This window comes from Hemiscyllium ocellatum, chromosome 8, assembly GCF_020745735.1.
Source record: "Hemiscyllium ocellatum isolate sHemOce1 chromosome 8, sHemOce1.pat.X.cur, whole genome shotgun sequence".
Classification (NCBI taxonomy): domain Eukaryota; kingdom Metazoa; phylum Chordata; class Chondrichthyes; order Orectolobiformes; family Hemiscylliidae; genus Hemiscyllium; species Hemiscyllium ocellatum.
Window position 1 is genome coordinate 35,267,896 of NC_083408.1, and position 24,793 is coordinate 35,292,688.

Below are 24,793 nucleotides of genomic sequence, written 5' to 3' on the forward strand. Positions count from 1 at the left end.
TTGCAATTGAGGAAAATGGAGTACAATGATAGAGAGGGAGGGAGAGAGAGGGAAAAAAAAAAGAGAGAAGGTTCTTAGCTGAGAAGAGAAAAGAAAGGGAGAGACAAAGAATTTAAACTCGAGAGGTTGTAACTTAGTCAGCACTAAAGTAAAGTAACAGGATAGATATATATACATCAAAACGCTGCCACATTTTGGTGAGAAAGATGTCGAAGCTTTCGTTATTTCATTTGAAAAATTGACTAGGCAGATGGAATGGTCCAAAGATTTATAGGTAATGCTAGTTCAGACTGAGCTGGCAGGCAGAGCTAGGTGAGGTATTTGCTGCGCTGTCAGATGAAGTATCAAGAGATTATGAAGGAGGTTAAACATGCTATGACAAATGCTTATGAATTGGTACCAGAAACATATCGACTGCGATTCAGAAACAGAGGAGGAACCAGGTCAGCCTTATGTTGAGTTGAGTTCGAAAGAATTAAACAGTCATTTTGATCAATGGGTGCACACTTTGAAAATAGATGACTTTTGAGGCTCTAAGATATTTATCTGCTGGAGGAGTTTAGAAAGAGATGGTAAGAACTCATGTGAAGCAACAGAAAGTTCAGGAAGTGAGAAGAGCATCAGAATTAGCAGATGAGTACATATTGGTGCATAAGACGAGCTTCTGGCCAGAATTTCATCCTGTGAGGGTTCGTAGTTAGGAGAAGGGGAGATCCTACACTAGACAGAAGTGGGTACTGCAGATGCTAGAAATCAAAGTCTAGATTAGAGTGGAGCTGGAAAAGCACAGCAGGTAAGACAGCATCCGAGGAGCAGGAATATCGATGTTTCGGGGCTTTTCCACAACACCCCATGTTGTGGAGAAGCCCAAGGAAGACCAAGAAACTGAGGAGTTAAGCAGGAGAGTTTACCCCATACAATAACAAAGTGATCTGACTTCAGTGGAAAGAATAATACTAACAAAACTTTGGCCAAGCCCACAAATGTCTGTCTCAGCTTTGATTATTAAATACAATTAAAATAAACATTACTGCATATTTAAAGCAACTAGAACTACACGTCAACCATATCTCCTGCAGTTGCCTCATTTGGCACAGAGCCTTCCAAAAGGATTCCAAGCTGGAAGCTGAAGAAAGCCAAAGAACATAGCTACAGACTATAGAATCATCTGCCAGGTTGAATTTATATTGCAAGGGTGGGTAAGTGGGTTGCAGTCAATGTTCACAGGACTCTGTTGAGAAAGGAGCCTCAAAATATTTCAGGATCCATGGGATTTTAGTAAGATTAAAACAGAAATAATGGAAAAGTATTATGTCTGACCTCTATTTGGAGGCCAGGGACATACTGGTCCCAACCTGCCTTGTTCAGCAAGACCCACTTTGGGAGAGCACATACATCGAATTTAATCAACAAGCACTGTGGGGCGCTGTTAACTACTAAAAATATATCATTGGTTCATAGATGTGAATTACAAACTACATAGAATAATGAAGTTTGCAAAGCAATACAATGGGAGAAATAAAGGATTTCAATAAATGACACTGATTTTCTAAAAGCAGACTTGCATTTTAATTATAAATATAGCTGTAAAACATATTCCTATTGAGTTGAATGACTTGACTGAAATCAATTTCAAATCAGTGACAGGTTCTCAAAGCATAATTGTCGCAGACAATGTAAACACTCAGCCTTGGCCAGAGCTAAGGGATCAGCGAGCTTGAGGTGCTTAACCTCCACAAAATAAAGCAAAAAAATAATAAAATCTTACCTTCTAGTCAGACATCAAGAAAAAAAATTCAATAAGTGATCCATTCCTGGGCATAATGCTTTTCATTACATCATTTATTTTGTTTTGTAAACAAATATTTGGAAGTCTTAGAAATAGTCACAACATCCAAATACAAAAAATAATATATGGAAAATTTCCAAAACTATAATTATATAGTTAATTGTAGCACCTCATACTATGTCTCTTTAAATAATCAGATCGTATTTGTAGTACCTGCTTGGATTCAACACTAATCATCACCAGCTATCCTCCAAATCACAATCCACCCTTAGCAATTAACACAAAAAGTCAATCTAGTTTAGTCACACTGTCAAGAATAGTAACTGAACAGTTGTCTTGCTGACTTGGTTATGTTATATCTAACTATGAAAGACTAAATACAGACAGCAAGTCATACCTGAGGTGGAGTTCATACTGTTGGTCTCACAAGAGTTCAAGTGGCCCAGTTCAAGTTTCTCCAAGACATTCAAGTCACTCATAGTTCCAAGTCCTCCCATGGAAGAAGAGGAAACCGCAGAAGAGGAGGTGGTAGCAGCAGAGGACAGACCATCTTCACTTGCTTCCTGAATTGGACTGTGGTACAAACTAATACTCAAATATTGTCCCATCATTTACAACAGAGAAGACTAAAATTACCCAGCACATGTAAATTTCAACTGTCAAGTTTCAAATAAGAATCATATCAAACACGTGAAGGAACATTACCACAGTGGGATTAATTACAGAACATTCATGAAAATTCACAAACGTAGGATTATATTGATTCCAATCCATACTGATCCCCTGTCTCACTCTATCTTTTGGCTGTGGTAAGGAAATTATTGGAGAAGATTCTTAGGGAAAAGATTTACTCACATCTGGAAAAGTTTGGACTTATTAGCAACAGCCAGAATGGCTTTATCAATGGAAAGCTGCATCTCACAAACTTGATTGAGTTTTTTTTGAGGAAGTGACAAAGATGGTGAATGAAGGCAGGGCACTGGATGTTAAAGACATTGCTAAAGATCACAAAAGGCCCTCATGGCAGGCTAATACAACAGATGAAGTCACGCGAGTTCCAGAGTGAGCCGGTAAGATGGATACAAAACTGATTTAGTCATAGTAGATAGTAGCGGTGCAGGGGTGCTTTTCTGACTGGAGATCTGTAACTAGTGGTGTCCCGCATGGATCAGTGCAGAAACCTCTTGTTTGTAGCATATTTAACTAAGATTGTGGCCAACACAAAGATTGGGGGAGCTGCGGAAAGTGAGAATAACCAAACGATATAACAGGATATAGATAGATTAGAGGCTTGGGTGGAGAAATAGCAGATGAATTTAATCCAGACAAATGCAAGGTAGCATATTTTGGAAGATCTGGTTACCATACTGCCAGAGTGATGAGGAAGCTTTGGAAGGGGTACATGAACAGGATGTGACCTTTTTGGAGGATAGTATCTATTAGGAGAGATTGGGCAAACTTGGTTGGTTTTCACTTGAATTTCAAAGGATGAGGGGCAACCTAACAAAATTATGAAAGGCATCAATAGAATGGACAGTCGAAGTCTGTTTCCCAGGGTAGAAAAAAGTTAACTCTAGGAGCCGTAGATTTAAGGTTCTAAAAAAAGGTAAGTTTACTGGCAACAAGTATTTTTTAAATAGCGGGTGGTAAGTGTCTGGGTTGCGTTGCCAGAGATGGTGGTGAATGAGGTGGTTACAACAGCAACACTTAAGATGCAGATATCCGAATAGGCAGGGAATAGAGAGATACCGAACGCTTAGAGGCAAAAGACTTTTTTTAAAAAAGTTTTGAAAGGTGTCATGTGTTGGCACAGTCTTAGTGGGCCAAAGGGCCTGTTCATGTGCTACTGTTCTTTGAGTGTATGGCAAACTATGCTCATTCTTTTCCTACCCTCATCACCCCATTTCTGAAACCAACCCCAAGACCGGCTGTCTCTCCACTCTCTAGAGAGATATACACTAGCTTCACAAGATGATCCATTAAGCCTTCACTGCCTGTCTACAAGGGACTAGAGCAAAGATCACAGGCCATTCCTGACCTTATTACATGGTCAACAGAGCTGAACTTCTTGGGTGAGGTGACAGTGACTGTCTCCGACTTCAAGGCAGAAGAGGATTTGAGCTATAGGAAGAGATTGAAAGGCTGGGACTGTTTTCCCTGGAGCCTTAGAGACTGAGGGGCGGCCTTGGAGGTTTATAAAATGAGATTCTTCCTTATTGAAGATGGTCATTATCTGCAACTTACCACACCAATCCTAGATATTGTCTAGGCCTTGCTACATTTGGATATGGACTGCTTTAGTATTTGAGTCTGAAATGGTTCACTGGAATGGGGGAAGTCCATACAATAGGGCATAGGTTTTGGGAGAGAGGGGACAGATTTAAAAGGAACCTAAGGAGCTACCTTTTCAGGAAGGTGGTGCATGTGTGGAATGAGCTGCCAAGAGGAAATGGTGGAGGCTGGTACAATTACAACATTTAAAAAGCATCTGGATGGGAATATAAATAGGAAGGGTTGAGAGCGATATGGGCTAAATGGGATCAGATTAATTTAGGATATCCGGTCAGCATGGATGAGATGGACCAAATGGTCTCTTTCCGTGCTGTATATATCTACGACCCTAATTGATCCTAACATGACATCCAGGAGTCATATCAAAACTGGAGTCAAAGGGAGTCAAGAAGAAACCTCCCTACTGCTGGAGTCATACCTAGAATAAAGAATGATGATCTCAGTCATTGGATGATCATCTCAATCTCAGAACATCACTGCAACAGTAGTTTCCTAGGATAATGAGCTACACCCAAACATCTTCAGTTATCTTATCAATAACGTTCCTTTCACCACAAGGTCAGAAGTGGGGACATTCACTAAAAACTGCACAATGTTCAGACCCATTTGAGACTCAAATACTGAAAGAGTCCATATCCAAATGTAGCAAGGGGTAAATAACATCTGGGGTTGGTGTGGTAAGTTGTAGATGATGACCATCTTCAAATGAAAAAAAAGCCACCCCTTGACATTCAATAACACTGCTTAGCTCTCCACTGTCATCTTGGGAGTGCCATCTTGCCATTCGAAAGCTGAACTGGACCAGCCATATAAATATTGTGGCTATAACAGATCAGAAACCAGCAGGGTGTACTATGTGGCAAGTAACTCATCACCTATCAAAATGCCTGACTTCTGCCTGGTAGATAATTGACAGGAATGTGATGGCAGCCTCTTCATTTGTCTGAATGTGTGCCACCCCAGATTTCAAGGAGCTCAACACAATCTGGGATAAAGATCAACCTGCTTGATTGGCATTCATTTGCCATCTTCAACATTCACTCCTTCACCAGTGGCAGTGAGCACCATCTATAAAGTGTACTGCAACAACTTGCTCAGGTTCTTTTTCACAGATCCTTCTATAACCACAATCCCTCCCACCTAAAGAACCAGGGCAACGGATACGGGAGAACACCACCACCACGACCTGGAAGTTTAATCAAGTCACACACTATTCTGACTTGGAATTATATCACCACCCCATCACAGCTTTGAGGTCAAAATCCACAGAGTTCCCAACAGCAGTTTGGCTGCCCACATATCCAAGGACTGCAGCAGATCAGTAAAAACAGCACACATCACCTTTTTCAGGGTAATTAAGAACAGACATTCAATTCTGGTCTAGCCAACAAAGCCCACAACTCAAGCATGTTTATTTCCTATCCAACAGTTCTGACGGCCCAAATCAATATTGGTGCTTGTCCTCCACAAAAGCAATAGTCCTAATTACACACACCTACAATTTCTATAATTCATTTATTCTCCATGTCTTCAATCACCTACTCCTAGGTTTGAGATGATCTGTTTAATTCACGCACATTTCTTTTATATAAATCATCTTTCCCCATTCTTTTGCAGCTCCAAAAAGAATGTGAAGCATCAAGATAATCAGTTATTTAAAAATACATCAACCAGATATGAAGTACTGGCAATTTATAAATTCAACAAATAAGCCTTTTAAAAATATGATAACTCCTGTAAGAAGGGGGTTAAAGAGAAGCTCCATCTTCAACTGTGTATTGTCAGTTGATGTGAACTTCCTTTAACAGTGATTCTCTGGCTCATCCCAAATTTCAGCCCATTAGTTTCCAAGCAGCTGCCTTGTACAATAAGCAATTACCATAAGACCACAAGACACAGGAGTGGAAGTAAGGCCATTCGGCCCATCGAGTCCACTCCGCCATTCAATCATGGCTGATGGGCATTTCAACTCCACTTACCTGCATTCTCCCCGTAGCCCTTAATTCCTCGTGACATCAAGAATCTATCAATCTCTGCCTTGAAGACATTTAGCGTCCCGGCCTCCACTGCACTCTGTGGCAATGAATTCCACAGGTCCACCACTCTCTGGCTGAAGAAATGTCTCCACATCTCTGTTCTGAATTGACCTCCTCTAATTTTAAGGCTGTACCCAATTCTCATGAACAAGCAGAACAGGAAACTGGAGAGGGATTTTCAGTTGCGAGTAAAATTAGTTCTTGAATGAGGATGGTAAAAGTAAAGCTTCTTTTATATAGTAAGGGACTAGCTTGGAGAATTTGAACGAAAGGGAGAGGCTGGGATAGTTTTTCCTGGAGTGGAGACCGAGGGGTGACCTTATAGAGGTATATAAAATCACGAGGGGCATGGACAAGATAAACAAATAAGGTCTTTTCCCTGGGTGGGGAAAGAGTCCAGAACTAGAGGACATAGGTGTAGGGCAAGAGGGGGAAAAGATATAAAAGGGTCCTAAAGGGCAACTTTTTCCACATGGAGGGGATGTGTGTATGAAATGAGCTGCCAGAGGAAGTGGTGGAGGCTGGTACAATTGCAACATTTAAAAAGGCACCTTGATGGGTATATGAATAGGAATATTCAAAGGGATATGGGCCAAGTGCTGGCAAATGGGACTAGATTAGGACAGGATGGACGAGTTGGACTGAAGGGTCGATTTCCATGCTGTACACATCTATGACTACAGTCAGATGTACAGGATGGAAACAGACCCTTTGAACAAGCTCATCCATAATGACCAGATATCCGAAATTAATCTAGTCTCAGCACATGGCCCATATCCCTCTAAACCCTTCCTACGACCTCCGAACTCCTATACTCAATGCTTTGTTCAGTTAAGGAAAGTATACAAAATGCCTTTACTATCCTATCTACCTGTGACTCTACTTTCTAGGAATTATGAACCTACATCCCAAGGTTTCTTTATTCAGCAACACTCCCTAGGCCTTCCCATTAAGTGTATAAGCTCTGCTCTGATTTATTTTTCGAAAATGCAGTACCTCACATTTATCAGAATTAAGCTCACCTGCCATTCCTCAGCTCATTGGCCCATCTAATCAAGATCTCGTTATACTGAAGAAACCTCCTTCGCTGTTCACTGCACCTCCAATTTTGGTGTCATCTGCAAACTTACTAACTGTACCTCCTATGTCCACATCCAAATCATTTATATAAATGCCAAAAAGCTGTGGACCAGCACCGATCGTTGTGGCATACCACTGGTCACAGCCCTCCAGTCTGAAAAGCAACCTTCCACCACTACCACACTGTCTTCTACCTTCAAGCCTGTTCTGTACCCAAATGGCTAGTTCCTCCTGTGAACGAGATCAAACCTTGCCAATCAGTCTACCATGAGGACTTATTGAATGCCTTACTGAAGTCCATATAGATCACATCCACCATTCTGCCTCAATGCTCTTCATTACTTCATCAAAAAAATCAAGTTTGAGAGACAGGATTTCCTGCGCACAAAGCCATGCTGACTATCCCTAATCAGTCCTTACCTTTCCAAATACATGTAAATCCTGCCCCTCAGGATTCCCTCAAACAACTTGCCCATCACAGATGTCAGGCTCACTGGTCTAAAATTCCCTGGCTTTTTCCTACCATCTTTCTTAAATAGTGGCACCATGTTAGCCAACCTCCTGTCTTCCGGCACCTCACCAGTGACTATGATACAAATATCTCAGCTGGGCCCAGCAAACACTTCCTCACTTCCCACAGAGACCTAGGGTACACCTGATCAGGTCCCGGAGATTTATCCAATTTTATGCATTTTAGGAAATTCAGCACCAGATCCTCTGTAATCTATTTCCCCACATTCTACATCTTCCAAGTCCTTCTCCACAATAAACACTGATGCAAAATACTAGTTTAGTATTTACCCCATCTCCTGTGGTTCCACACAGAGGCTGCGTTGGTGATCTTTAAGAGTTTCTATTCTCTCCCAGTTACCCCTTTGTCCTTAATATATTTATAAAATCCTTTTGGATTCTCCTTAACCCTATTTGCCAAAGCTATGTCACCTTTTTGCCCTCCCGATTTCCCTCAGGTACTTTTGAATAACAAGGCTACATATTCCACAGATCTTGTTTGGATTAGAATTTCAATGTAGTCTAACAAAAGGGTAGCAAAAAATCATTTATCACAAAAATTTCTTACCTCAGTTTCTTCGTATGTAGAGGTTGGTCAAACAAGGACTCCTTGATGGGAGATAGAGAACTCAGAGCATTTTTACTACCATCTATACAGTTTTGCTTGATTGAGTTCTCCTGGTCATCAGTTAGTGTATTTCTGTGGAAAGGGGTCGAGACCAAATGTGCCCCTCTGCTAAAGTCACAGGTGTTTTCGGGATAAGGGCCAAGGGTCTTGTTTGGGTAATCACTACTCACAAAGTGATCTTCATTCAGGGGCTCAATCCCATCTAAATCATCCTTAAAAACATAATAGGACACAGCCAAGTTTACTATTTAACCACATTCACATCCAACAGAATATTAATTTATGCCACGAAAAAAGTGCAGAGAAATTATAAATTAATATTTAAGTTTGGTACAGTAATAGCTGTAGTTAAACAGAGAAAAACATGCAAATTTCAACAGAAAATACTATTGCGTGTTTTAGACCAGTACCAGCTATTACAATTCTTAAAAAGGGAAAGCAAAGCAAGGATGAATCACTCAGTATCAAATCAATTACTCTCAGAAAATTTTGAAAAAGGCTTCAGTCTCAATTCACCAGGAAAAGTGTTTCTAAACAGCTATCTTCAAAACTCCAAAGTTCTGAGTTCATTCATGGGTGATTATAGCATAAAGTGCAAAGTACAAAACAGGACTCAGCCGATCTACCTACAGAAAGCATAGGTATAAGTTATAATAGAATCATCCTGCCTAAAATGAAGGTCATTTGGTGCACAGTATTACCTCTTTGAAAGAGCTGGCTAATGCATCAAAGCCTGCTCGCTCTCAAATGGTTGTAAGCACATCAATTCCTTATGAGAAAAATACACAATTTCTTTCTCTAACCTTTTAAACACTGCATGTCTGATCTAAGACATTGCTCTCTCCTGACCTTTGCCAATTGTCTTTAATTGTGACCTCTGGTGATTTAAACTGCTCAAACACCCAATAACTTTCCCTGCTCCAAACAACAGAACAGTTCTAGCTTCTGCAAATAATTCCAGCCCCTTATTCTTCTGATTGCATTAATAGCAAACTCAGTTCTTACATGGTGAATTACAAATTTATATAGAATTTCTACAGGATTATAACTTACACATGCAGCAGAACAGATCCCTTCAGCCAGAACATGCTGTGATGGTACAAGAATTCCTGAACGTCGCCATTGAGTATTGAGCTTTAAGTAACTTGCTGATGGCCTTGGTGGGGGGAAAAAAAATAAAACTGACCAACAATCCAAAACAAAGGTTTGTGTAGAGGAAATTCAAAAGCTATAATTTGAATTAATTGCTTCAATCCACATTTCAGCTCAGTAAATGCAAAAGGAAATTCTCTAATGATTAAAATGTTCCCCAAGAAGAAAAGTCCAAGTTTAAATTCCTGATCTATATGGATCAGCTTATCTCAATCACTAAGGCAGTAGCAATGCTATAATTCCCTTGTGTTCTTGGTTAGGGAGGATTAGGAGGTGGAACTACCTAAAGTATTTGCGTACAATTCCTGCTGAAGACAGAGTCTCCAGTGCAATGCAAAGCAAATAACAGTCTATCTGCAGTCACTGTCAAGGTTCACTATGAATAGTGACCACTTGAGCAAGTTAGAGTCTCCCGTGCCTTTCTTGGAATTACAAGATAACACCACATGAGAAAGATTAAGTTAACAAGGTGAAATACTATACTTTCAACATTCAGGGTGCCGATTTATATTTCAAACAGCGAAAGTAATTATGGACAGAGGGAACTGAGAAAAAGGTTCAATATTCATTGTTCAATAGGATTGGTGAGATGATTCCTGCACTAGTCAGATTGAAGCTTCCACTGGTTTCCAAGAGGCACATGTTTGCTGATTTAATTGATTAGTCAGACATATTTTATATTCAAAGTCATAGTTTATAGCAACTGAAGGAAAAATAAACTGCCTTTCTTCAAGCTTACAAGTGGCTTTTACAGCAGAGAAAGGCAAAGAAGATCTTTGTTAATGGTAATTGGTCACTAATCAACAAACCAATTTGCTACTTGTTACCAGCAGCCAAAGTTCAACCCTTCAGCTCCATTTCATCTGTAACTACTGGTGCAATCCACAGCTGATGTTACAATGCTCACAATGAGCATTAAGTTGTTTTCATTTAAAATGCAATAATATTTGTAAACCGTGGTTTTAAAAGGGTTCTTTTCTCATGTAAGTTTGCATTGGTCTTTAAACAAAAGCACCACTTTGCTCAGCATTCCCCTTGATCCACTCCTCCTTGCTTACACCAAACAAGTGGCAAGTGGGGAGGTTCCAACAAACAAGATCATTAGTGCCAAGTAAAGTGATTTTGCAATATGTTTGCCTCTAATAATGATTTAGAAAATGAGACACCATTAGATGGGTAATTATTAGGAAGTGTAATTAAGTTGTGACATCTCCGAACACAAATCAAGATTGGGAAAAAATTGACCATTATGGCATTGCTCAAGCAAAAGTTCACTTTCAGCAGCTGTCATCGATAAAAGGTTAGCAGTGAATGTGCTCTGTCAGAACTGTGCTGGAAGAGTTTAAAACATAAGCTGCAAATATGCCACTCTAGTTTCTTTTAAAAGGCGAAGATGACAGTTCCTATTACAATTTTGCTATATCATCTAGTCAGACTCACTTATTCTGGATTTCTGCTTCTGCAGTCTCATCAAAAATGCTGAAAGCAGCTGATGCAGGTGGCAAGCCCAAGAATGGGGGCATCAGGGCTGAGACTGAACTTAGATGGCTGTTGTCAGCTAGAAAACAAATAAATCATTTCAGTATGGTACATGCTATTACCAGGTTAATTGGTACATTCTACATGCTATTCTACAATCAACAGCCAAGGCACCAGAGGTTCTTCAACAATATGTTCAGCAAGACATATACAATCATCAGCAATGCAAGATCTGAATTTTAATGTAAATAAATGTTGAGAATCCCAAGAGTCAAAAGTATCATCATCCTATTCCAAAACAGAATATTCTCCAGTATGGAGCCCATTTATAATCGACGAGGGGTCCAAAAGGTAAAACAAAATCCTCATCCCATATTACTTCAGGTCAGACATATTTAAAAGGATAATTTATGGATTACAGTCCAGCACCACTGAAAAATCATATCATTACTAAAATTGGGCAAACCTCAAATCATCTCCCTTACCACATTTCATAAACTGTGCTTCATATTCCAGGTCTTCCTTATTGCAATCACGAGATCCCGAATCCAGATTATCGAATGGATTTTTATCACTCATTTGGGAGCAAGTAACAAGGTCTGAGGACATGTGATTTATGGTATCTGTAATAGGAAAGTAGGAATGCTATTGAGTTAAAAGGTTTCACATTTGGAAAAAGTAGCGTTTGAACAAAGTAAATTCAATACGCTGTAGCCTTTGAATTACAGCGATTTCCAAATATTGTATACAACAATATAAGAGTCGGAGTATTATTTCTACATGAACTTTGGTGTCACAACCATCATAGTGGCTGTAATAAGAACCCTTGGACTTTTAACCAATAGCAATCTGTTTCTTTCAGAAAAGAAAGCAATTCATTGGCTGTAACTTGTTTTGGGGTGACTAGCAAAATGAGCCAGACACTGCCCACACCAAGCTCAGCAAATTTCTAATGAGCAAAAGAAAAATACCACTTTGTTTTTGAAAATTTTTAAATACAATACAGAATGGTTTATGCCAAGATGGAAGAGCATTAGCAAAGAGCATTAGCAAAGAGGCACTGACAGACAAGAAAACATGCAGAACACAAAGAAAAGGCATTAAAATAAAGAGATTGAGATATCAAAGAAATAAGGAACAAATTCATAGATGCCACAGATACAAGTCTATTGGTCACCTCCTGTAAACAAATTCTCCATGTTTTAAGAACAGTTACAACTTTAACTCAGGTCAAATAAGACCAATGTGGTCCCCTTACCATATATAGGGGTTGATGTTCTGCCCCTCCAGCTGGCTCCATCATTCAACAGGATCATGGCAGATCCAACATTCGTCACGTCCACTTTACTGAGTTTTCCCTGTAACTCTCAATCCCTCCACTGATTAAGAATTTATCGATTTCAGCTTTAAACATAGACAAGGATTCTGGCCCCACAGCTTTATATGGTAAGGGATTCCAAAGACACTCAACCCTGAGAAGATATACCTCCTTATCTGAGTCTTAAACAGGCACTCTTACTTCAAGACTGTATTCTCTGGACTACTCATCTGAGAGAGGAAACATCCTCTCAGCATTCACTCTGTCAAGCCCCTTAAGAATCTGATATATGTTTCTGTAAGATCACCTCTCTTTCTTCTAAACTCCAGTGAACAGAATCCCAACCTGTTAGCCTTTGATCAAAAGCAATTCCTCCATACAAGGGATCACACTAGTGAACCTTTCTGAACTGCCTCCAACGAAATGATATCTTTCCATAAAGGGAATCAAAACTTCTCTCACTTCAGATGTAGCATCATAGATCTTGGAAAATTTTAGTAAGACTTCCTACTCCTATATGTCAACATCCATTAGTCTTCCCTGGTTACTTGCTGTGCCTGTGTGCTAGCTTTGTTTCATGCACAAGTATACCCAAATCCCTTTGTGTTGCAACTTTCTGCAGTTTTACATTTAAATAACTTTATATTTTGTTCTCTCTTTCAAAGGGAACAACTTTACATTCTCGCACATTGTACTTTGCTTGCCAATTTTTTGTCCACTTACATAACCTATCAATCTCTCTCTAAACTGCTTGTAATCCACCTACAACTTGCTTTTCCACCCATATTTGTATCACCTGAAAATTTGGCTATGGCACATGCATATCATTGTCTTGGCGGAAGACAATGATATGCAATAGTAATCAGTTGCAGTCCCAGCACTGATCTGTGGAACCCCACTGCTTACTGGTCACTAACTTGAGAAAGAACCACCACTTTCTGTTCCTGCCAATTAGCCAATTCTCTATCCATGCCAATACACCATCCTCAACACCATGGGCTCTTATGATTTAATCTTTGATGAGGCACTTTGTCAAATGCCTTCTGAAAGTCCAAATACAATATATCTATTGGTTCCTCTCTTGCCACTCTGCTGAGACCTTTTCAAAAAACTCAAAATTAGCCTGGTATTATTTCCCTTTCATGAAGCTATGCTGCGTGATTAGATCATCATTTTCCAAATGTCATTACTTCCTTAATAACTCACTCCAACTTTTTTTCAACTGATATTATGCTAATCAGCCTATAAATACCTCCTTTTCACCTTCCTCCCTTATTTAAAAAGGGGTGTTACATTGGCAGTTTTCTAATCCTCTGGGCACTTCTCCAGAATCAAAGAATTTTTGGAAAATTACAACCAAAGCAAAATATCTTTGACTTCCTTGCCATTTCTTTTTCTGCATAACTATCTCCTAGATTCATGTCCTAAGGAGTCTATGTTCACTTTGACCTTTCTTTGTCCCTTTTTATATATTTAAAGAAGCTTGTCAGTTTTTATATTCCTTGCCAACTTGCCCTCGTAGTTTATTTTCTCTGCCTTTACTATCTTTTTAGACCTCCTTTGCTTGACACTGAACTTATCCCAGTCTTCAGGGTATTCACTGACTTGACTCCTTATATGTTTTTACTTTCAACTTTATACACCATACCTTCCTTTGTTAGCCATGATAATTGATAGGAAAACAAAGAAATGACAATTTAAATCATTGATGCAAGTTATTATTTCTAATTGGGAAGAGGATCACATGTCAGACATCCAAGAAGAAATTAGTATTGAATCACATGTAGGGACTTAATTAATGCAAGTTAACAGCAATGACAAAAATGACTGCATGACTGACAAAACCCCGTACCAAATGGCTTCCAAGACTAGATATTAAAGGTAGGTGAGAATATTCCAGAAGCAAAACCCTCCAAAATTGTCAATTGTGAACCATATTATTTAGATTGAATATCATTCGATTGTTTAAGTAGAATGGAACAAGTTTATCTAATACCAATGATCTAATCTAGTGGTGGACAATTAAGATCTACAAATAAGAATTGAGTGGCTTTCAGTTTTCAGTTGACCAGACAGCAAGCATGGATTTTAAAATGATGTCATATCTGATCAAATTTTGATATGTGACTGAAATATTGGACTGGAGAATAACTAGGCGTGTTATTTGTATGAATGTCCAGCAGACATGTGAAATTGACCTTCCCTTAAAAGAATAATTATTAAAACAGAGGACCATGGCACGAAAGGTAAATTTTTGCCCAGATTAGGCAATTATGAATTTATTTCCATTTATTCACTCCCATTCTTAACCCAATGACAGACTTGCCCTTTCTTTTTCTTTTTACACTCTACCCAGAGAAAAAAACATTACGATTCCCAGTTCTGAAGAAAGGTAACAGTCCTTTGGCAAAAGGTCAATTTAGCTTCTCTTTCCACAGATACTGGAAATCACAGCAAGGTCTGGCAGTATTCCCTCGGTCTTTACTTTTTGACTAAGTGGAAGGAGAGAGAGTTGGAATAACAGACAGAACCACTTATTGGCAGGACAAAACTAACAGCATCTTAACCAGGGATTTTTGCTCGAGCCTTAAATATTTATTTTATTTATTTGATCAACTAAGGCATTAGTAGAGAGCCAACATATCAGAGCTTCCTATTGACTTAAACAGGGGACATGTTAAATAATGCAGATTGAAGCATAAAATGTCAAATTAATTTCAATATAGGCAAATGAATGAGGTTAAACAAATTCTGCATCACCACTGAACCATTCGAATGCTTCTTATGTACCCTCCTGCTCCCAGAATAGTAAATGCATTATACAGAAAATGGTGAGTGCATGTGGATCAAGAGGTAGATTGAAAGTTTTTCTCTATCATTACCATGTCAGAGAGCACCATAGCAACAGATTTCCAGTAAAAAAAAACATTGTACTAATTAAAGAAATCAATATACTGAGAATGATAAAATGAACAACACAGTTTAATGTTTCATGTTTAACAAACTTATTAACTACCTATGGGACTAGGAGTGTATTGGCTGATCAAATATTGTGTTGATTATGTGGACCTGTTGATCAATGTAAAAAAAAACAAACTAATTAACAGAAACATAATGAGAGTGGTATACATACTGTTTTACTTTATTTACAGCATAAAATCACTTAAATAATGCAACTTTGCCTTAAATAAAGCTTCCCAGAGAGTCGACACTCTCAACCTCAATCGACTCAAGAGATCGCGACAATAGAGTAAACTTCTGGTATTTCAGGGAGATACTTTTTGCCAGTTTAATTGAGTGTCAGTCATAACAAAGTTTGCTGTAGGATTAGTGTTAGTGTTAATCAGGGGAATTATTATCTCTTCCATTTAAAGATCCAGTGTGATTTTTCTTATTCCTGCTCTGGGTGTGATTAGAAAACAAAGTTCCATCCACTCTTGGAGCAACCTGACATCATGCTCATCACCTCCACATAAATATCTGAAAACCAGCCTGCAGATCTGGAATGAACTGAACGTTTTAATAAAAATGTAATTTTATGATTTCATACCCACAAAGAACAAAATAATGCTTTCAGATGAGCTCCTTGCATCCAGCAAATTACGATGATGTTTCAAATAGGTCTACATTCAAATCCTGATCAGAGTGAATGTTCAATCCGATGCACAGCTGATATTGGCCAATCCAGTACAATAGTGAAAGAGATTAACTGCCAAAGCTTTTTATCTTACACTTATCAGAAAACAAGAATACTTAGTTTCAAACAATGTTCACTTCTACTATAGGAGCCACAGGTGCTAATTGGAAAATGTATGTCAAGGAGAAAAGAATGTGCCTTGCAAGCTCTGGGGTAATTCCAGAAAAGAGCAAAGTTAGAATATGCATCTTTTGTTCGCATGCAATGTCATTTCTGACAATTGTAAATAGGCTACATTAAAGTCGACTAAACATTTCAAAGACATTTCAATAAGCCAGTAAAATACAAATGAACTTCCCTATGGACTCAATGTATGCCTAACTTCATAAGAAACTCAGGCACAATAGACCCATTGGCTGCAGAATCTAGGAATCAGGGTAAAGCTCTCCACTGGTTGGAGTCAAACCTGGCACAAAAAAATGATGGCTGTGGCTGCTGAAGGTCAGTAATCTCAGTACAAGTTCATTAGGGTAGAGCCCTAGGCTCAAACATCTTCACTGACCTTCAATGCTGCTTCAATGGCCTCTCTCTACCATAAGGTCAGAATTGTGGATGTTCACCAATGATTGCACAACGTTCAGCAGTTTTCATAACTCCTTGGATACTGAAGCAGCCCATGTTCAAATGCAACAAGATCTGGACAAGTTTCAGGCTGACAAGTGACAAGTAACATTCATGCTACACAAATGCCAATGATGACAATCTCAAATAACAGATGGACAATGACATTCAAAATGGTATAACCATCACTGAACTTCCCACTATCTAAGTATTGGGGGTGGGGGTGGGGGGTCTACCTTTGACCAGCAGCTCAACAGGACTCACCACTTACATGCAGGTTCAACAACTGATCACTGGCTAGGAATACTGCATCAAGTAACTCACCTCCTGCTGACTCCCCAAAGTTTGACCACTATCTACAAGTCTTAAGTCAGGAATGTGATGAAATACTCCCCACTTGCCTGGATGGATGCAGCTCCAATAACACTCAAAGCTTGACACCATCTATGGCAGAGTAGCCCACTTGACTGGCACCACATCCTCAAGCTTCCACTCCACCACCACCAATTCTCATAAGCAGTGTGTATTACCTACAGGATGTAGAAATTCAAAGATCCTGAAAGAGCATTTTCCGAACCCATGATCACCTCCATCTAGAAAGAAAAAGGGCAGCAGATACATAGGATTACCAGCACCTGCAAATTCCCCTTCAAGCCACTCACCATTCTGACTTGGAAACATATTGGCATTCCTTCATTGTGACCAAGTCAAAAATCCCTCCTTATGGGCATTGAGACTCACTTGGATTGCATTGAGAAGCAGGACCTTGTTAAAAAAACCCTAATTTCAGATTTGTGATTTGGTGCTGCAATTCACTGGAATCTCTTTTAAACACAAGTCAGAAGGGCCCAGCAAGTAGTAGTATGAGCCTGCTGTGCAAAGGTAGCAAGTGAGAAACTTTATGTTTTAAAACACTGCGGCCAAAAGCAACTAGCAATTTAGAGTGCCAACAGGTTGAGCCTGTATTGAAGGCCAAAATCAGCACCTGATTAGTTTGAAGCAAGAAAAATAAAAAAAACCTAATGGAAGACTTGCAGAATGAGGGAGTTGAGTGTTCAGTTAGAAAGTTTCAATGCTAGTTAAGGGTAGTTTCAGTACGGAGATGTTAAAATATCTGATGAACTGCAGCTAGTCCTGTTGCAGAAGCAGATGATTTTCTGCCTACTTGAAGGAAGCTACTTACCAGCATAGGTTTAATAGTAAAAAGACAGGACTTGTTTAGAAATATTTGCCACAGAAAACACGGTTGAAAGAGGGCATCCAGATTTAAAGTTGCCAAAGATCACCTTACTGCTCTACTTAATGGAAATGCTGCATAAGAATCTAAAGTTTAAACCTTCCATGGTGTATCAATCTAAGATTACTTACCCCAAGGAACATTTGCTCATCATAGCATTCAAATCAACATTTTTCAAATCTCTCCTCTCCCCAGCTCATCCCAGATCCAAACCTTCAACTTGGCACTACCCTCTTGACCTGTCCTACCTGCTATCTTCCTTTCAAACCATCTGCTCCACCCTCCCCATCGACCTCTCATGGGACAGGCAATAGAAATTTATATGGAGGACCCAAAGAATGCAACACCAAAATGAACCGTAGAATCAACTATGTAACTGCCATAGAAAGATCACGAAGCAGCAAAAGAAAGTTCCCAGTTTGGATAAACGAAGGTTATGAAGAACCTGGTCCTTCATTCCATTAACTCCACCAGGAACTGGTTGTTGACTGCTGCCTTCAATTCAAAACAAAAGATAATTCCTAATTTTAATTACTGAGCTTCAAGAGAACCAGGATCTCAAACTAAGATCAGGTTATCACCAGGCACATCCATTTGCCACTGGTTTCTTCAAAATGGCCTTCAATTCTAGTGGAATAGGAGATAACAGCAGGTCTTCCTTCAAGCTAACATGCCTAGCATCAAAGCTATGAGCTACTGATATGCACCATCATGAAGACACCTTAAGCATATACACAAAGATCAAAAATACCCATTCAACTCATGGTTACTAAGCAAAATGGGAGATTGAATATTTGGGAAGGTACTGAAAACAGATTTCACCGGCAACATGCAGAAGCAAGTCAAAATGACGAATGCAAAAACCTCAGAACTACCTGAACTCCCAAGGAAAATCTGCAGATATATGGCAGAGTCTGCAGATTACTCAGTGGATTTATCAGCCATCTCAGAATGGATTGAGCCAGAGAAGCAGCAAGTCATCTTTTAACTAGAGGGACTGCTCAAGAGCCTGCTCGTGTATCCAAAATTAATTTATACAATATTTTGTTTAAAATAAGTGATTTTTTTTGTTGCAAGTCACTCAGCTACGATGCACATTTCACACATACACATGGTACAATCCTTCAACTTGTCATTTTATTCAGGTTCAGAGATGTCCAAAGGAAGCTATTGTACCTGTTGCCATGACAACCTTACAGTCATATCTTCTCCAGGATGTAAGTGCTGTAGCGTGGAGAGGATTGCCACTTTCTGGTCGAACTGGAAAAGACTCTTTGGTAAGCAAAATATAGTTGACTGCATCTCTGGAGTGATTTACCTGTTACAAGGTTATGCATATGATTCAAGACTGTTGGGAAGACCAGGTCTGACTCCTTCAAGGTCGTTAGTTACTCTCAACTAGTCCATGTGACACCACAATAGGTGGCTCTTATGGCACTCAATCAGCAATGACACCATCAGATCCATATACAAGTTTTGGAACATAGTTCCAGATTTAATCACTGATTTGCAAAATCATTTCACTTAAAGTGTGTTCAAGAACGCAATCTCTATTCTCAGTGAGGATATTTTGTACAATGCAAGGACTCATTCTCTGCAAACAAAAAGCAATAGGTTCAGCCTGTGCCTTTGCTTTTTGAATTGTCCAGAAGCACAAGGTGTCTATTGTCACCCATTGCATTCTCTTTGGTTGGCAAGTCTACTCTGATAGGAGTAATCAGTACCCTTTCACAACCCCCTCCTTCCCACCCCCAAAATAAACTGTTGTGAATAGTTTGAAAGTTGGTATTCTTACGATGGTTCTGATTAGCATAAGATGAAAAGCTGCAAAGTCCCCCTCAGCATTATTCTGTACAAGTCAGTAGTTTGTATGCAAATTGTAATTTGATACAAAGACTAGGTAATAAGACAAAACAATGACTTGTTACCTGTGCAATCTGACAGATTCGCATTTTTCAGTCTTGACTCAATTTCATTCAATCTGAAAAACAGTGGGTTATCAAGTGAATTCCAACTTTTACAGACAACACCAGAACCTAAGGAAAAGAAAATCAGCACCTTTCTAATATGATTAGGTGAACATGTTTCAAGAAAGGAAAAAGGAAGAGTTGGCAAATTGCTATTATCACTACTCCAAACTTGGCTTGAAAGTCAGTGGATATCTAGCCCAAACACATCTAAAATTTTTGAAGAAATGTCATTTGATAATGACAAGTCACAGCAAACCGTAAACACCACAGTTTAGATTACAACAGCTGCCACCGAAGGTCAAGGACTGCAGGTACTCGCTAACACCACTTCAAGCTATAACTGTCTTGATTAAATTGCCTTTTATTTACTGTCATGAGGCCAAAACCTTGGTAACTCCAAATATTAAGTAAATAAATAAATTTCACTAAGTCTCTAAAAGAGACTTGCTTGGAGAGTTTGGTCACCATGGATAGATGTACATCTAATAATTACTTGGGGTGAGTAATGAGGTTGGATAATTTTCCCAACATTCTTAGTGAGTGTGCCTTGGTAGAGCAGCAGCAGGAAAACTAATATTTTTGCAGAAAACAAACCAACCTTTGTGGGTGGGTGGAGGGCAGTAAAAGGAGAGAGGCAGGCAGACAGACAATATGGTGGGAAGGAGTAGAAACAGAGACCAAGATTTGAAAGAGGGAAGCAGAGCAGGTAAAGAGATGGGGTGAAAATAAGATCAAGGAGGAACAATTTCAGGAAATAAAAACTGACTGGTATAATCCCTCATACTAATTCACACCTCAATTAAAACACAAGCTTTGTTTCTTTGCAATATCTACTGCCACTGTTGATGCATCAAATCTTTTATTATTTGATCACACCTAGCTTCCACCCTATTACAGGCCTTCTCCTTTGTTCTTTGTGCCCTCTATCCCCAGTTTTAAAAAATCATTTTTGTTCTTCTTCAGTTTGAAAAGACCATTGACTTGAAAATGCTAACTCTCATTTCTCTCCACCAACATTACTGCCAGACAGAGTTCATCCACAATGTTATGCTCATATTTCAGATTTCTACCATCCATATTATTTTGCTCTTTTCTTTGGACCTTCATTGTTTAGATTATCTTGTAAAACTCATTTTAGGTCAAAAGGTGCATGACCTAGCAATTGAAGACTTTGAAATCCATTTATTTAACTTTAATTGGAACATTTGCAGATGATGCCCATACAAGCAAATTGGAAACTCTGCTTTCTATTCCAGCATCCGAGTGGTTAGTAAACTTGTATTGCAAGATGACATACATTTAATTCTGGAGTATCTGTCCAATATTTCTATTCTGTCTGCTGCTACTCCACCAACTCCCTAATTGGGTCAATAATTTACCTTCAACTCAGACTATATGTGATGAGACTTTACTAAATGTCTTACAGAACTCCACCTGCAGAATTGGGAATGTTGTCAGAACTGTAGAGCAGGTGGTCAGTATTGGGCCATTGTGTAAAGCAAATACACTTGCAGCATCTGCAAAATTTCTTTTTCTATCAAACAGGTATTTGTACTTGCTATTCTGAGAACAAGGAAAGACGACAGGGAGGATAGTTACAATGCAGACCATTGCTATCCTTCCCAGACAGTTTTTTGAGCTATGTGGTAAGTGTACACTCATCTATAAGATTACACAACACCAGGTTATAATCTAACTGGCTTGTCTGGAAGCAATAGCTTTCAGAGCACTGCTCCTTCAATACCTGATAAAGGAGTAGCGCTCCAAAAGGTAGTGCTTCCAAATAAACCTGTTAGACTATAACTTGGCATTGAGAGATATTTAACTTTGTACACCCCTGTCCAACACCTGCACCTCTACAACACACCTACAACATAATAGTATCTTCCCCAGACAAGAACAAGCAGACTCAAGGGTGAGCTGCCCATGCATTATCAAGGTAACGGATATAACATGGCAATTGGAAAGAAATTTGCAATGTTAGAGGGTAAATCCAGCTGTAATAGTTACTTTAAAACAAGAGTAAAAAATGAGGTCTGCAGATGCTGGAGATCACAGCTGAAAATGTGATGCTGGTTAAAGCACAGCAGGTTAGGCAGCATCTCAGGAATAGGGAATTCGACGTTTCGAGCATAAGCCCTTCAACAGGAATGGATGATGAAGGGCTTATGCTCGAAACGTCGAATTCCCTATTCCTGAGATGCTGCCAAACCTGCTGTGCTTTAACCAGTAACACATTTTCAACTTTAAAAACAAGAAACATAGTCAGGAACAGATTTATAAGAAACACATGCAGCATAAACATAAACAAAGCAGGGTTGGAGAATATAGCAAATAATAAGGTAAAGGAAGACACTGATGACATGGGAATATGTAAATGTTACAGTACAGGAGCCCAAAAAGGCGTTGAAACATAAATGAGGAAATCAATTGAATTGAAACATCTTAACAGCAATTTGGTGTCCTTAACAAAACATGAACTACAGGAAATCTTGCATGGGGGAATCCAAGCACAGGAGGAAAACTGAAACATGGTTACAGGAAAATCAGAACTGGGATTTAAACATTGCAGGATGTAACAGTCAAAACAAAAAAATGGAAATAGGGAACATGGAATCTATCTACTTGTTCAAGATGAAAATTAAGGATATCCTCAAGAGAAAGCAGTTTCTGGAAGAGGAGAAATGGAAGGGACTTGGGCACTAATGACAACTGCTACTTTCATACCACATGAAATGACCAGAAGCCATAGATTTAAAGGTAAGGAGCAGGTGGTTTACAGGAAGTGCAAGGAACCTTTGTTTAAAGCCAAACGGTGTTGGGAACCTAGAAGTCACTACCTGTACAGTTGGTAGAGACAGAAACTGGAACAACATTTTAGTAGTGTTTCGATCCGCATTTGCAACGTCAAGGCTATGGGAAGAGTGCTAGAAAATGGGATTAGAATGGTTTTTCTGTGGTTGTGTTCAACTGGTGCAGACTCCATGGGCCAAAGACCTCTGCGTCTTTTTGATATAGCAATGCTGATACCAGTGTTTCATTACTGTCTACATAGCCAGCTGCGGCCCAAAGCTAAACCAAAGTTAATGAAAAAGCCTCCCAACAACAAACTGGTCTCTATGAATTCAGAGCATGGAGGACTCCATTCCACTTAACATAAAAGCAGCTTATGTACAGGAAGTTCATAACCGCAAGGAATAAACCATAGTTCATAAATTTGAAATAAAATCTGGACATGTAGCAGTTTCAGGATTGCTACAATAGGAACTAAAATTAGGAGAAAGAATTTTTGGTTTTAAAGATCGCCAACATAAACTTAAGCAAAATTGCATTTATAGTTAACAGAACAGACATTTAAATTCAGTTATTCAAAATCAGTTATTAAATTCAAATCTGAGATTTGAAACAGTTGGAAGTTTTTAAACAAAGAATAGAACATGTACACTTCATTTTGGAATTTAATCTTCAACTTTTTAAAAACATAACACTGTTGGGGGAAAAAAAGCAGAGTCCAAACATATAGCATTTCTGTGCAAATGCTAGAAGTAATAAGTAACCAATTATAATTGAGCAATACATGTAATATGTGTTACAAGAAAATTCAGACTTCACTGATGTCAAACTCTTTCAAAGAAATAGGTTTGACTTTAGACAGAATGATGCAAACAGAAAGTAAAAGGCAATAAAGGCCTAGAGAAGCTTAAGAAATGCAAAAATGTTTTTAAATATAGAATGAGCAAGGGAATAACTCAGGGAAGATGAAGGACCATGAGGAACCACAGACATAACTAGAGAGAGAAAACCGGGAAGATGGTGCACAGTCTACAATGAATACTGTGCCAGTCCTGTTCCATTGTGAAGAAATTAATAAAAAAGGGGAGATACTAATGGGTTTAACAGCCTGAAGTTGATGAATCCATGGGAACAGATGATATTTATCCCAGCTATTGAGGGAGGCATGGAAGGAGATATCAGAGGCAGTGGCAGAAGTTTTCAAATCCTCTCTGGCTAAATGACGAGCCAGGGGAGGTCTGATAACATCTCAATTTTTAAAAAAAAAGAAAGAGAGAGATAAATCAAACAGTTATAGGCCCGTCTAAATCTCAGTGCTGTGAAGCTATTAGAAAGAATGGGGAGTGATTATATATATGCATGTGAGAAGATATGGATTAGTTAGAAATTAGCCTATCATAATCATACAGCATGGAAACAGACCCTTCAATCCAACCAGTCTATGCTGGCTATATTCCCAAACTAAACCAGTCCCACCTGTCTGCATTCAGCCTGTATCCTTTCAAACATTTCTTATTCATGTACTTACCTAAATGTCATTTAAACAGTGTAACTGTATCTGCATCCACCACTTCCTCTGGAAGTTCATGTTAAAAAATGCCCCTCATGATTTTTTTTTTAAAAAAAAGTCTTGCTCCTCTCACCTTAAAAACATACTCCACCCAAGAAAAAACACACCTGCCATTCACCTGTCTATCCCCTTCATCATTTTATAAACCTTTAGGGTCACCCTGCAACCCCCTAAACTCCAGTGAAAAAGTCCCAGCGTATCCAATCTCTCCTTACAATTCAAACCCACCAATCCTGGCAAAATCCTGGTAAATCTCTCTTGAATCCTCTCCAGCTGAATATCTTTACTACAGGGCAACCAGGACTGGACACTACCTCAGAGGCCTTGCCAACATCTTGTACAACCTCAATAATGACATCCCAATACAATGATTAAGCAATGAAGGCAAGTATGCTAAACACCTCAACCACCCGATCTATGTCATGCAAACTTGAAAGAATTACGTACCTGAAACTCTGTCTCACTGCCCAAGGCCCTACTTTTAAATTATGCAAGTTTGGTCTTTGTTTTATTAAAATGTGGTACTTTACATTTCACCAAAATTAAACTCCATTTGTCACTCTTCAGCCCATTGACCCAATTCATCATGATCTATTTGTAATCTTAGATAACCTTCTTCATTGTCCACTAGATCATCAACCTTGATGTCATCTAACTTACTTAACATGCTTTCCATATGCT

The 24,793-nt window shown here is 39.0% G+C and overlaps 1 protein-coding gene across 3 annotated transcripts in view; it reads right to left on the bottom strand.

Annotated features, from left to right (window-relative positions):
- Positions 1-24,793, bottom strand: part of bub1bb (BUB1 mitotic checkpoint serine/threonine kinase Bb) — a 76,696-nt gene that overhangs the window by 20,247 nt on the left and 31,656 nt on the right. For all 3 annotated transcript variants that reach the window (XM_060828327.1, XM_060828329.1, XM_060828328.1), the window contains exons 12-17: positions 19,708-19,760; positions 11,452-11,589; positions 10,928-11,045; positions 9,389-9,491; positions 8,276-8,547; positions 2,187-2,362 (exon numbers count right to left, since the gene is read on the bottom strand). In XM_060828327.1, coding sequence (XP_060684310.1) covers positions 2,187-2,362; positions 8,276-8,547; positions 9,389-9,491; positions 10,928-11,045; positions 11,452-11,589; positions 19,708-19,760 — 860 coding nt within the window. The remainder of the gene's footprint in view (positions 1-2,186; positions 2,363-8,275; positions 8,548-9,388; positions 9,492-10,927; positions 11,046-11,451; positions 11,590-19,707; positions 19,761-24,793) is intronic.